The sequence below is a fragment of the Carex rostrata genome, chromosome 5 (assembly GCF_964058835.1).
Source record: "Carex rostrata chromosome 5, lpCarRost1.2, whole genome shotgun sequence".
NCBI classification, from domain to species: Eukaryota; Viridiplantae; Streptophyta; class Magnoliopsida; order Poales; family Cyperaceae; genus Carex; species Carex rostrata.
Genome location: NC_135922.1, coordinates 8369362 through 8384474, shown reverse-complemented (window position 1 = coordinate 8384474; position 15113 = coordinate 8369362). Strand labels below are relative to the sequence as shown.

At 33.6% G+C, this 15113-nt stretch overlaps 1 protein-coding gene across 3 annotated transcripts in view; it reads right to left on the bottom strand.

Annotated features, from left to right (window-relative positions):
* The window catches only part of LOC144554042 (putative disease resistance protein RGA3), a 147131-nt gene extending 132297 nt beyond the window's left edge, over positions 1-14834 (bottom strand). Inside the window, exons 1-4 of one of the 3 annotated variants that reach the window (XR_013511520.1) lie at positions 13629-14834; positions 9654-11823; positions 8768-8821; positions 6133-6393 (exon numbers count right to left, since the gene is read on the bottom strand). Coding sequence is in view for 2 of the 3 variants with exons in the window: in XM_078302255.1 (XP_078158381.1) it covers positions 9679-11823; positions 13629-14684 (3201 nt within the window). In the remaining variant the exon portion in view is untranslated. Of the gene's footprint in view, positions 1-6132; positions 6394-8516; positions 8822-9653; positions 11824-13628 lie in introns of those variants that run through there. The other 2 variants (XM_078302255.1, XM_078302256.1) reach the window with 2 other exon arrangements.
* Between the last annotated feature and the right edge of the window lie 279 nt (positions 14835-15113).

Sequence of the window (15113 nt, the reverse complement as noted above, 5' to 3'; positions counted from 1 at the left end):
TCCGAAGAAATAGATGTCAATTTCCAACTCCCTCCCGGCTATGAAATGTCTCCTCCCAACTATAGGAGGACATGGCCATGGCCGCCCCCAAAAGTGCCATGGTGAAGCCCAAGGGGGCACCCACCACCAAAGCCGTACATAAGGAGGGGCGATCGCTGGGTCCTGCCAAAGAGACCCTGGATTAGAAGGAGGCCGGGGTCACGCTAGGGCCTTTATGAAGGAGTGTTTTATTAATTTAGCTAGCTTTTTTCTGTTTTCTTCTTCCATATTTTGTTTTATCAAAAATATTGAAGAAGAAAAAAAAAAAAACTAGCTAACTTAAACAAAAAAAACTGATTATTTAGTTAGCTAGCTTTTTTTTTTGTTTTCTTCTTCCATATTTTTTTTTGGTTTTCTTCTTCCTTATGTATTAGCTATGATTCTTTTTGATGTATTAGCTAGGATCGATCCTTTTTGATGTAATATATTTTGTTAACGTTCTTAATTTAATCACATTTTGTTTTCTATAAATTTTTCTTTTTTGTTAAATAATTGATGCTATCTAAATAATTATTTATAGATATAAATTAGCAGTAGAAAACAACCAACAAATATTAAAGTATAAAAAATATATATTTCTACACGGACCTTTAATTAAGTAAAGGAAAATGTATAATACCTTTCTACACGGATGTTTAATTAAACGTCCGTGTACGAATACTTTTCTACACGGATGTTTTTTTAAAAGTATGTGTAGAACAATTTGATTTTTAAAAGTACGTGCGAAACTTAAGAAATAAAAAAAATAAAAGGTACCTTTTATTTTTTTATTTTTAATTTTTGCATTTAATTTTTAAACTGAAATAAATAAACAACATTTAAACAATGATACAAAATCATATTAATATTGAACAGATCATACTTTGTTAATGGAGATATTGATCCATAAGTAAGGACTTTTCCGCGCTTTACAAAGTACCATAGCCTCACTTTTTATATTAATTTCTCTCTTGTTTATTATCAAATGAGCCCAAGGTGTGCTCTCGAGTTTGGGTAATGGAGGTGAATGTCTCTCTCTTTGTGCAAATGTATACATGCATAAAGTAGAACTAGGGTATTCTTAAGTTCACTAAGTCCTTTTGTGAACTCAACTCTCAATTTATCGGATTGGCTTTAAATGACGAATTTGAACCGTTGAAAACTATCTATGTTATGAGTGATGCGTCTAGATGTGATTTTTTTTCTAAAATTTGGCGGAATTTTATGTATACCCCTCAAAAAATTCAAAATTATGTATTCCCCCCTCGAAAATTCATAATATTATATATGAATTTGCCAGTCTTCTAATTGGTCGGTTTTCGAGGGCAAATTAATGTATCATTTCTCTATTTATGAGTTGTATCATTTCTCTATTTCCCCCTCGAAAATTCATAATATCATATATCAAAATGTTACTGAGTTGGAGTCCACATCAGCTGCCATAGAAGTGACAACATGTAGTTGCCACAGATGTAAAGTGAACCATGTACATTTTTGTATGTTGAAATAAAATTATGAAGTTTGCTGAGGGTTTTCACAACACTTTTTGTATATGCTTCTTGGTTTTGTTGACTCTCTTTCTTTTTACTTGGTATTGTTTTTTTATTGAAATATTTTTCTTCCCGTTGTGAGGGACTTCTTTATCCCTTTTAATTTAAGGTCTATAGTATCAGCACAAGATTTTCTTAATTACAGCTTGCTACATTGACTTCTAGGATGCCAATGATACATTTTAATGCACGCATATTAGAAAGCATTTTGGTGATTTATCTTCTGTTATCACTACCTCCAAGATATAATTTTGCTGTCATATCTCTATGTTGTTATCCTTTAATTTTCAATTGCGATTTTATTGCTCACTTTTACCTTCCATTTTTGCATTGTTGTTGGGTAAATCATGGTTTTTTGTTTTCTATATTTCATATGCTTATTTTTATTTCTGAATTACTCTGTCTTTGTTGGTAAATTTGTCAATGGCTGTCTTTTTGTCTTAATTTTTTTTAGTTAATTAGCCTTTTAATTCAATTTAATAAAATGTTGTTAAAATGTATTATAAAACATATTTTTTTGTACATGCTTTTCTTTTTTTGAAAAGTTACTATAAATTAATTGTTGCAAAGGTCCGATGATGATGTAAGTATAAGAATGGAGATCTGAGAAACTGTCCTAGATCTGTTGGAGCCCAATAAAAATGTACATATGGTTTGTCACATGCAAAGGTTTGCTGATCTGAGAATACTGATCAGCCACCTCTCTCTCTCTGTCTGTATGTGGTGTCAATGTATCTAAACTTGTGAAAGCCATTTACATTTATATCTGGGCTCCAAAGAACAACAGGTGGAAACATGATTAATTTACAGTAAGTTGTTTCTTAATTATTTCTTATCCTTTTTGGTGTTTTTTTTTAATAGTTTCTGTTGTTTTGGATTTTCTTTAAATTGTTTATCTTAAAACTTTTTAGTGAGAGTCATAAAAGTTAAGATAATTATTATTGTATATTGAAGTGAAGGTGTTTGTTCAGATGAGATGCCAAGTGAAGAGTAAAATGTAGACATGGAAATTCGAACTTTTTTTTTCCAATTTAAAAATGGATGATGACTTGACTGGGCATTTTTCTGTGCTCTTTTCTTCTTATTCAATAACTCTTTAAAAGGTATTTGGTGAGCTCTGGCTCCATAATTGTTTTTGTGTGTGTGTATGTGTTTCTTTTAATTTAAATCATTGAACTTCTCCTTAAAAGTTGATTTGCAATATTTTGTAGGGATGTTTTGGCATTTACATCTGTTTTTCTGCAAAAATGCAATTTTTTTTTTTCCTTTTTACTTTTGCAAAGGGCTATAGGGAAAAATTACGAGTTTATAGTGCAGCTGCCAGCTAAGCTGGGTTTTGTTTGGGCTTAAACAGGCCGTGGGGCCCAAATCAATTGCTTGCACAAATATGTAAATGTAGTTTCACCATCTCTCGCTCTTTCAGTCCTTGCTCTTGCTCTGGGGTCTCCGCTCAAAAACCCTAAACCTAGTACAGTACTAGTACTACTTTCTTTTGGCATGTGTTACTTTGCTCCAGCCGCTTCTCAGTCTTCAGTCCCATGTGAGGCATTTTAGCAAACACCTTAACTGCAAAATGTGTTGACTGCTGGAATTTGCAGTTAAGGTGTTTGTTAAATTGCCTCTCATAGGATGCCCTCCTAATTTGATCAATTACAACACTTTAATTACAGGTCTTTGCAGCACTTTAATTGTGTCGTTGAATAGCAAGAGATGCAACCCTAATTCGTTATTTCTTACAGCACTCCTAAATGACTGCTGCAGAAGTGAAGCCCAACATGATCACTTGTACAGCTCTCATTGATGGCCTGTGAAAAAATTGAGATGTTATTACTGCACAGAAGGTGTTCGAACAAATGCTTGCTTGTGGACTTGTGCCCAATTTGCATACTTACAGCAGTCTTATTCATGTTGCTTTGAGGATGTTTGATGAAATGGTTGTTGAAGGTTTTGTTCCAGGTGTGTGGTCACCTACAACATTCTCATTCAGACTGTGAAATTGGTGTCAATGTATCTTTACATTTATATCTGGGCTCTAGAGAACAGTGGGTTGAAACATGGTAAATTTACTGAGGGTGCTGATAACAGTATGTTTCTTATTTCTCATTTTTAGGCCTTTTGTGATGGTTTTATGGACATCAAGTATGAATGCTCTTATGGACATCAAGTAATTTGTTTTTCAATTTCACCATTATTTTTAGTATTTTTGTATCTGTATCTGCTTAATTAAATTGGGACACAGATATGGCTGTAGCATTGTTCGCTTCGTATCTGTTTCATTTACACTAATATATTTAGGTTGATATCATGGAATTTTAATCTTCTTCCTTCTGCATTTGTGCAGCAATGTAATAGGTGTGGCGAGAATTTGATAACCACGTGTTTGACAAAATTCTCCACTCTGTCTCTGAAGTCAACAAGGCACACAATTCTCTTACTTCTGCCGAAATACCTCCCGATGACTTGCCTACTTCAATTCTCAGGTACCAAGACATGATGAAGATATTATGTCGATATTTTGGACTAGATATGGTCAAGTACCTGTTACAACAAATGAGGCTAGAACAGGTACTATGTAGAGAAGAGATTATGATTACACTCATAGAAGCATATTCTCAAACAGGTTCTGTGATGAAGCCCTTGAGACCTTTTACTGTGCAAATGAGCTCAGGTGTAACTGTACTGTTAGGGTATATAATCACCTTTTTAATGCATTGCTTCAAGAGAGATGGGATTGAAGCCTTGTGTATAAACAACCGTGTTGAGGTAGCACGGAAGCTTCTGGAAGAAATGCCAAAAAAGGTACTTTGCCCGTGTGCCCGTGACCGTGACTACCCGTGCCCGTGCCCGGGTTTTGCCCGGCCCGGCCCGTTTACCAAACACTATCGCGGACCCACTTTCTGTTTCTAGTTACAACCATTTGGTTCAAACTTTAAATCATAGATCGGGTTTACGGAATTAATGAAAGCGCCTCCATCTCTTCTTGGGACAACGAAGGTACTTCATTATCAGTGACATCGGGAAGAAGCGCATTATGCGCACGCAAATAGAGAAGAGGAAGAGCAGAAGTTTGTACAGTGTGATACAGTTTTTCCTGTGGCGAGTAAATTTTGAACTCAGTTTAGATTTTTACACGGTTGACAATATGAAACAAATACATAATATCGAAATCTATAACTAATGGTTGAGATTGAGATGTACTTTTGATGAGTGGCTGAGATTTACTCAATGAACGGTTCAGATCCTCTCTGGACAGATAGATGTTTGGGTGCCAAAAAATTCAACGTGATATTAGTAGTGCTGATATATCCAAGTAGTCATCTCAGAATTAATTTATGTAACGGATAGATAATTAGTAAAGTCTGTGTCACAGAAAGCCAGAGAGGTAGAGAAACCCCAAGAGATCACATGCGAGGCACGTGCTTCCCAGTCCATAAGCACAATGGCCATTCTCCATCCCATTTGAAATTGAGGAGGGTTAAAATGCACCATCTTTTGTGCTCCTAACGAACACCCTCTCCTCATATCTTCATTTTGAAAGTTCAAATAGTTGATTTGAACTTTCTAACGTATTCTTCATATTAAAATGTGTTAGGAGACCAAATTTTATATTTTTTGGAAATATTTTACTATTTTTTCAGAATTTTTTAAAATCATTACTTTGCTGAATTTTTTATTATTGTTTAGTTTAATCAAAAATTCTGAAAAAATAGTAAACAATTTCCAAAAAAATGTAAAATTTGGTATCTAAGCACATTTTAATATGAAGAACACGTTGGAAGATTCGAATCAACTATTTGAACTTTGAAAATAAAAATATGACGGAAGGGTGCATGTTAGAAGCACAAAAAGAGAGTGCAATACTTAGTTTCCACCTGCTATATATATGCTAGACAGCAAAGTTGTTACCACAGAGAATTATTAAGAAAGGTCTACAATTAAACAATTATGCTAGTCCCGTCTAATTCAATTTTATTTTTATTTTTTTAATTAAATGACTATAATATGATAGTTTATTCCTTTTAAATAAGTATATATTTAACGAGCCTATGATATAATATAATTTTATAATTCTAATTTTCATTGTAATGCTTTAGTAACTTTTTTGTATGTAATTCTTGTTGTTTACTTTTATAAGTCTGTAATGTTTATAAAAAGTGTTTAAACTATTCTCAAACAAAATAATTTTCTATAAAAATGATTTTAATTTAAAAAATATTATTTCTTTTATAGCTTTATTTGGAAAGCAAAATTTTGGTTAAACAATGTTAGAAGAAAAAAATCTCCTTTAACTGCACCATCAATGATCTGCAAAGGAGGCTCCATAATAACGGATTAATTTTAATAAAAAGAACAAATAACAACGGTGATACTGAAAAAAAAAATCAATCATAATATTGCTCGTCTGGATAAATAGTCCAGATCTTGTTCAGAAAACTTAACTATTTTTACTTTTTACCATACTAAACTTTCATCTCAAACAAACACAAAAGAATAATGAAAAATATATACAGCCCATGACAAGAAATCAGGGTTGTCCAAAGAGCATCAAACCAAATTTGATTTGTTTGATCTGCTATAAGATTCCTGTAGATCAAGTTCATACGAATCTTGACGTGAATCAAATGACTTTGACCGGACATTGAACCGAATTTGATGAGATACCCATCAAAATGCCACAAATACCACAAAACAACAAGCATAAGCAAAGCAAATAACAAATTAAATACAAAACATCCTTTTACAAAAATCTCGTTCCCAATGGTTTATTTTACCCTCAACACTACTCTTTTCCAGATCTCAACATTGAAGCCTTTCGTTTCTAAATCTGCAAAGCTCAAAAAGAAAATATCAATGAGTTTTATAATACATAAACTTTCATAAATATACTGCTTAAAATCCACAAATTAATTAAGGATTGTTCCCAATGTTTCAAAAATTAAACTTTTCAGTTCTTTCTTCATCCTATATTTCTATTTTTTGGATGAAACTTGATACTTGCATTACATAGCTCTAGATAATCCCAATTTAAATGACATACCTCAATGTAAAACATGAAAAGAAAAATGGTGCCAATAACATTGTATCATATTGTGTACCACTTAATGCCTATATTTATTAGCTACTGGACGAATTCAAATCTAAAATCATAGAATTTGCTGCATTATGAAAGGAAAGATGTGAAAAACATAAAATCTGTAAAATTCAAGCACTATCTCTACACCCTCTAATACAAAATAATCCATGTTATATTTGCTTTGCATGGATTCAAATTGAAATATATATATATATATATAGAGAGAGAGAATGGCTACTCAAATCGTTTGTTCCTGGACTTAGGAACAAACGACTCGGTTCTCTAATTTCCGAAGTTCTCTCTCTATATATATATATCAATTGTTAAAAAAAAAATCCATAGTTTTTAATTTATTTAACATTTATGGGTTGATTAACTAAAAAACCTAAATGCACAAGTACAAAACTTGTATTGCTTGTAGAGATATTGGATAAATGTTAGAATAATTATAACAAGCCCCTTACCCCTGTCCCCCCATTTATCTCCGCACTCTCTCACTTCCTTAACTGTCATATCTCCTCACTTATTTGGCTAAAAATTTCCATTTATCCCCGCATTAAATTAGAGTCATTTAATACCAATCCCCGCATTAATTATGTTTTCCTCTAATAACAATTCCCGCATTAATTATTCCTTTAAAAATAATTTCCGCATTAATTATACTGTTATCTAATAACAATCCTCGTTAATAAATGTTTATTTGTTATTTCTGAGAAGTATTTATCCATGTAACATAAAGTATTTATCCATATAACATAAAGTATTTATCATTATGTATGAGAGTATTTATCATTGATGTTTACTGTAAGTTGCAATTATGTTTGAGAAATATTTATCTATGTAACATAAAGTATTTATCCATGTAACATAAAGTATTTATCCTTATACATGAGAGTATTTATCATTATGTCTAAGAGTATTTATCACTGATGTTTTACTGTAAGTGCAATTATGTTTGAGAAATATTTATCTATGTAACATAAAATATTTATCCATGTAACATAGAGTATTTATCCATGTAACATAGAGTATTTATCATTATGTCTTAGAGTATTTATCATTGATGTTTTTACTGAAAATTGAAATTATGTCTGAGAAGTATTTATCTATGTAACATAAATTATTTATCATTATGTGTGAGAAGTATTTATCATTGAGTGAGGGGATTGTTTATTTAATGGTCCCCAATTGTGCGGGGACAATCCAAAAAAAAAGGAAATTTTGTGCGGGGATAACTGACAAGTATTTATGAGGGGATTGTTTATTTAATGGTCCCCAGTTGTGCGGGGACAATTCAAAAAAAAAGAAAATTTTGTGTGGGGACAATTAATGGATTGATTTATTCAGTCATAAATAGAGATCATTACATAGGGATTAATACTTTGCAAATTCAGGATAAATACTTTGATGCTTCAAGTTAAATACTAACATTTTTTGCGGAGTATTAATGATTGAACGGTCCCCCCATGACTTTTTTGGCAGTTAGTGCGGGGTTTTTTGCGGGGATAAACCTGCGGGGATTGTTATCAGCATCCTAAATGTTATGAATTAGAAAATTGATATATGGTGCTATTTTAGAAAAAAAAAAACAGGGGGGTCAGAAAACAGAGAAGAACAATATACCTAAAAATTGAGTTCACTTCAGGACCATCCTGGTATGGTACTAATTCATTTGCATAGGTGGTGCGTTTTGTACTCGAAGCCAACCAACTAGGTACAAAAATTTGAATATGTACCCACTACATTTGTCAAAAATGGAAAATTCAGTTATAAGGACAAAAACAGTGCTAACAAACTAAATTCAGTTATGGAAATTATGGAATTGAGAATATAATTGCTACACTGACTGGACCAATCCAAATTAGAAAGGAATCAGGGGTGTTCAATGAACATCGGATCAAATTTAATCTGTTTGATCTACTCCAAGATTCGTATAAATCAAGTTCATGTGAATCTTAACACAGAACAAATGACCCCAACCAGGCATTGAATAGAATTTGATCCGATGCCCATCGAAACATCATCCTTCACAAATGACTCGAAAAAAGCAAGCATATCCAAATTATATAAAAATTAAATAAAAACAACCTTTTACAAAAATCTCCTTCCCAATGATTTATTTTACCTTCAAACATTGCTCTTTTCCAGATCTCAACATGGACGCCTTTTGTTTCTAAATCTACAAAGCACAAAAAGAATATAAAAATTATATTTTTAGTACTTAAACTGTCATATATATAGTATCAAATCCAAAATTTATCTTTAATGTTCTTTCTTCGTCATGTATATCTATTTATTTAATGAAACTTGATACCTGCATTACTCAAGATAAATCCCAATTTAAATGGCACATCTCATTACAAAACTTGAAAATAAATTAATGGTGCTAATAACATTGTTACATGCTGAGTAGTGAGTACCACTCAATGCCTAAATTGACTAGTTACATGTTGAATTCTAAACTAAAATCCATGTATTTGCTGCATTATGAAAGAAAACAAGTGAAGAGGATAAAGTCCACAAAATTAAAGAACATTGTATTTGTACAAGTGTAGTGGGTAAATTATGGTAATAGCGCTAAGAAATGAAAATGCATCGCCGCTAAGAAATTAAATGTATGGTTCATATGGAATTGAATGTACCAGTGTTGTAAATAATGGTATATGGTTGTCAAACGGATAGGGTACCGCCAAGCGATTAATCGGGAATAATCGGCCATAATAAAAAATAATCGGTTAATTAGTCAGAAAAATCTATGACGGTTTAGCCACAGCCAACGACTAATCGGCCGATTAATCGGCCTAAATGGACGTTTTTTACAACACTGGACTGTACATTACCACATTGTATTGGTATAAACTAATATACCGGACCAATCCAAATTTTAAATTATATACTTTATGTGAGAATAAAGACTTCGGTGAATTTATCGATATATTGTATTTGATATTAGAAAAAATATAAGATAATTAATATGAAGCTAGTATGATAAAGTGGAGGAATTAATATACCTGAACAAAAATAGTAATGGCAAGATCAAGTTTCTACCCTTGTTGTCACATCATCTCGCATCATCTCTGAGCTTGTGCGTACATTGGTGGTGAAATTGTATGGTGTCTTTTGGTAAGTAGCATTCAAAGATTCACCCGATGAGTAGATAGTCACCTTGGGAATGTGGATGAATTTGTTCCGCTCAGAACCGCTTTCTCCTTCACTTACAATCTTCACCAACAACGCCTCACTACACCTGATTCTTAGTTTATGTGGCATTGTCATCCTCAAATAATTTGGTAGGATTTCCATATTAAAATCAACCAATGCCATCGTATGTAAAGCTTTAAGGTTCTCCACAGCTTTTATATTTGGGCATTTTTCGAGTAGAATATATGAGATATTGGGCAAATTTGAAATCCTCTCCAAGTTTGGGCATCTAAAAACACGAATATCTTTGATTGATGGGAGGTTCTCTACAGTAATCAGCTTATTGGCACCATCAATCTCTAGGCACTCCAAGGAAGTAGCATGATGCAAAAGACCCTCTGGAACAGATCTCAACTGGGGACAATCTCTAATAATTAATATTTTCAACTTGGGCATGGCTACCTGTCCCTTATTCCACTGCCACTCTTTCCAATTGGGCATCCCTGTAAAGTTTAGTTTCCTCAATTTGGGAAATGTGGACTTATTGGCATGACAACTCATAGCTATCGTATCTCTGTTTTGGATGCCTCCCCACAAGAACTCTTCTCCCACATTCACCACTGAATATGCACCTATTATTCGAAGATAATCCAAATTCGGGAGTTGGCCTAACAACGCAAGCTCCTCAAAGCATGCGCAATTTTCGATAGTAAGATATCTCAAGTTTGGAAGGTTTGCCCTCAAATTTAGCCAATTGGGAAGGTGGCTGCCAAAGTAACCAACAATTTCAACAATTTCTAAAGAAGGTGGAGGACAAAGCTCATTTAAAACATCCTCAGTTGTCTTCTTCTTTTCATTCGTTTGGGAAAGTTGTTCTTCTGGGCTCAATGTTCCGTAAACAAATCTAAGATCTTGTAAACGACCTTTCTTTAGAAGGTTTGCCCTGTTTGCTATGTTCTTGTCTGATACTTTCTCTAAATTGTATAACATGAGACTAATTAGCTGTGATAGAGCTTCTATGCTATCTAGGCTACTAAATCCTTCCAAACTAGTTTCGTCTGGCCTGAATCCGAGTAGTTGAACGAGCTTCTCTAGTTTATTTAGGCCCAGTGGGATTCCCCTGACTCCTGAATCGGTTGTTTCGAGCAATTTCAATTCTTGTAGATTGGTGATACTGCGAGGGACATCTAACAAAATTTTGCATCTAGTAAGGTTCAAATATGCTAGATATTTGAGATTTCCAATGGAATTTGGAAGTTTTGTTATCTTTGAACCAGCGACATCCAAGTATCTCAGATGCATGAGCTCACACAAAGAATTAGGTAGGCTTGAGAAATTGGACGATCTGAGATCTAACATGCGGAGGTTTGAAAAAGCTTTACACACATAATCAAGTGAAATTTCAGGTTTATCGCGAAGAAATAATGTTCTCAACCCATTTTCCTTTTTAAATAATTCAGTATTTACCTTATTCCCTTCTATAGATAATCGTCGTATTTTCAGTGGACCATCAGGCCTGGATAAAACATCTCCCTCCCTCAATACACAGTTTTCATCTTTTCCTAATTGGCGGGCAAAGGACCACAAAAGATCATGCATTCTGCATTCTGCTTGATCATAGAAATGCTCAGTAGCTTCCAAAAGATTTCGTACCAGTAACTCTGTGTAGTACTTATTTCCCAACTCCCAGAAATCCACCTTATCTTGCAAATATCCTTCTGCTAGCCACTGGTAGATTAAATCCATTTGATCAAACTTAAAATCTTCCGGAAAAAGGGAGCAAAAGATGAAGCACTGCTTCAAAGGTGATGAAAGGTCCTCATAGCTCAAATGGAATGCATTGTGGATACTTGACACCCCAACAATTGACCACATATTGCTTCTTAGAACAGTTTGCCATTCGACTTTGGTTTTTAGCTTTGTGCAAAGCACACCACCTATAGTTTTGATAGCAAGAGGCAAACCATCACATTTTTTAACTAGTTGCAACCCAATATTCTTAAATTCTTGAATCTCACTCTCCTGCTCATTTTGAAATACCTGTCAATAAATGAATAAAAAATTAGGAGCTTCGATGCTTCGATGATGACTATACAAGGTGTAATCTTGTACGTCACTGTATAACTATATAAGGTACTTATTTAAAAAGAATAAAATACGAAACTGATTTTTTAATTGCCCAAACAAGGAAAAGAGTGAACTCTAATAAGATACAAAAAGTAGTACTCATTTAATTTTGTTCAAAACCGGAGATACAATTAGTTCAATTATTTTTCACTGAAAATGGACATACAAAAAGTATATGAATTAATGCTTACAAATTTTGAATTTGAAAAGCTTCGAGGACTATTAAACTTGCTAAACGAAGAGGGGGCATCACATAGATGATATGTATATATTTATCATAGATGTTTCGAATATATGTATATCCATAGCATTATTCATGATAATAAAAATATAAACTTAAATATGTATTTTGCACTTCTAACCAAAAAAAAAAATAAATCAAAATACACAATCTAATTATCACAGGCTGTCTGAATTAATGAGGCCAAGGAACACTAAATTGCTGAAGGCCAGAAAAAATACTTCTGTAGTGGTTCCGAATAGGGAAACAAAAAGAATGCTGCCTTTTTTTTTTTCTTTAATTGTGTAGATGGATCCGGATCCAAAGTTTGGATTGCAAAAGAGATTGTTTGTGGCCATTGCAAAAAAAGTGTTTGAAGTTGTGGCTATCAGAAAAGAAAAAAATATTTTGGATTCGAAAAAAATTTCAAGTACAAAGTTTGGATCCAAAATTTAAATGTCCGATCCATCTATGCCATTAAAAAACATGGTATTTTTTCTTTTCCCCTTTATTATTTAATAGTTACTTCTTAAAATAAAAAAATCATTGTGTATATTATGCATGGCACTACCAATATAACAACAGAATTTATTATTTATATAAATTATTATTAAATAATAAAGGGAAACAGAAAGAGTGCTGGACTTTTTCGATAGTATAGATGGATCAGAAAATAAATATCGGATCCAAACTATGGAGCCACAATTTTTTCCGAAACCAAAGTGTTTTATGTTTCATAAAAAATTCAAGCTACTGTTATTGTTTTAAAAAAAAAAAATCACCTAGTGTTTCAAAATAAATCCAACACTCTTTCTGTTTCAAAAAAAGATTTGGCAAAAATTTATATTACAAAACAGTATCAGCCACTCTTTCGGAATTTTTTTTTTTACTCAGGATCCGAAAATAAATCGTTTCAAAGTTTGGATCCAAATTTTTTTTTTTTTAATCTATCTATGCCATTAATAAAGTGCAAGATTTTTTCTGTTTCCCTTTATTATTTAATAATAATTTCTATAAATAAAAAAATCTCATGAAACGAAACATGTAATCAATTATTGAACAAAATTTGTACAAGATTGTTTTAAGGAGCTATTTGTATTTGAAATTTCATATCAAATAGTATTTTTTTTTCCGATGCAGTGTTCTTTGAAAGCAGTAGTTAATATCGAAGGGTGAAATTATTGATCCCCAAAAGTAGTAGACAAAAAATTTAAATAAATGTTTAGAAAGCAAAGATACGAAATATTTTGAAGAATATATTAATTGTTAAAAATTGCCAATTGGCGAGATATATTAATTTGAAATTCCATTATAAAGGCAAATAATCATAGGCACTATATCTATTATTGCTTAATTATAAAAAAGTTCCCATTGTTTAGAGAGGATTAAATAAGGTTATATACGGCTTTCAAATTGTTTGTTTAAGAACCCAATACTTAAATCATCATCTAGACAAAGTTGGAAGGCTAATTAAGGCTAAACAATTAAAAAATATTACCTGTTTTATTAATAGGGACCACCCATCTTCATCAGATAACTTCTCTACCCGGTGTAATTTTGCTGCCCTCATTCCGTCCGCAACTCTTCCATCTCGTGTTGTAACAAGTAACCTACTCCCGTGAGCTCCGCCACTCATGGGAGTTCGCAACATACCGTCCCACACTGCTCGGCTCTCTTCCCAAACATCATCGAGAACAAGAAGGAACTTTTTGCCCTGGACGAGCCTCTTGAGTATAGGCGCCAACTCCGATCTTTCTTGTGCGGCACCATGCTCACCTCCTGCCTCCCGAATCATACATTTCAATAGTTCTACTCCTTTCACCTCCTTTGAAACACAAACCCAAATTTTTAACTGGAATTCTTCTTGAATCCTTCTATCATTGAAGATCTTACTTGCTAGAGTGGTCTTTCCAATTCCACCCATTCCCACAATTGCTAGAACCAGAATGATTTCTCTTTCACTCTTCTCTTCTTCGGTCAACCAGTTCACTAGCATCTCAGTGTCTTCTTCAATCTTTTCACCCACAATATCATCTAGCACAACTAAGGGATCAGTCTTGCGGGTGATGATCGAATCCACTCGGGGAACTGGATCGGAAGGCCTAGAAGAGACTTGGGATTCGATCAATCCCAAACCAGCCTTTCTCTTGGCAATCCCCTCGAGCCTAGAATTGATATCCTTGATTTTGGAACCAATTTTATGAGCAAAGAATGGGTTCTGAAAGCAAGACAGCAAAGGGAAACCACAATGAGCATTTGACGAGGAATGGGAACTGGAGCCAGCAAGGCAGTCCTTTGCCTTAATCTGACATAGGTCGATGATGTCATCAGCATCATACATGACATCCTTGAGCTGCATGAGCCACCGCTCGATGGCACTGCTCTTGCTTTGCTTCCTCTCAGCATCGGCAAGGACACATTGAATGTCACGAACGGTCTCGCCGAGCATCTCAATCTGGCCAGGGATGCCCAGCAGCATTCCCACCTCATCCTGCACCATTTGCACGAGAAGGTCTATGAACTTGGACAGGAAGGCATCAAGTATCATCGCCATCTTTGTTTTGGAATGAGAGTTGAAGGTAGTGTTCTGGAGGAAGAGAGGTTGGAATGGGGATTGTTGAAGAATGTGATTTTCAATTACTGGATTTTAGTAGGCTTTAGTTTACTGTAATATTTTTAAAGAATGTTGGTTATTAAACTAGAGACGCTGAGCTGGAAGATAGAGGTTGGAGAGAGATAGGACGTTGACCAGCTCTAATCTAATGGCAGGGTCTAATTATTGAGCCTAACTTTCCTGCATAAGAAAACAGAGAAGCTAATTTTCCACAGAGCCCCTACATTATAATTTATAAACAAATCTCTTCTGAAATATATGCTTATTAGTGAACCACAAAATCCACAAGGAACTCAGAAAAATTTTCGTCTTCCTATGGTTTAATTATTCATATATAACTATATTTTCTTAGTGGGTTTTTGAAGAATG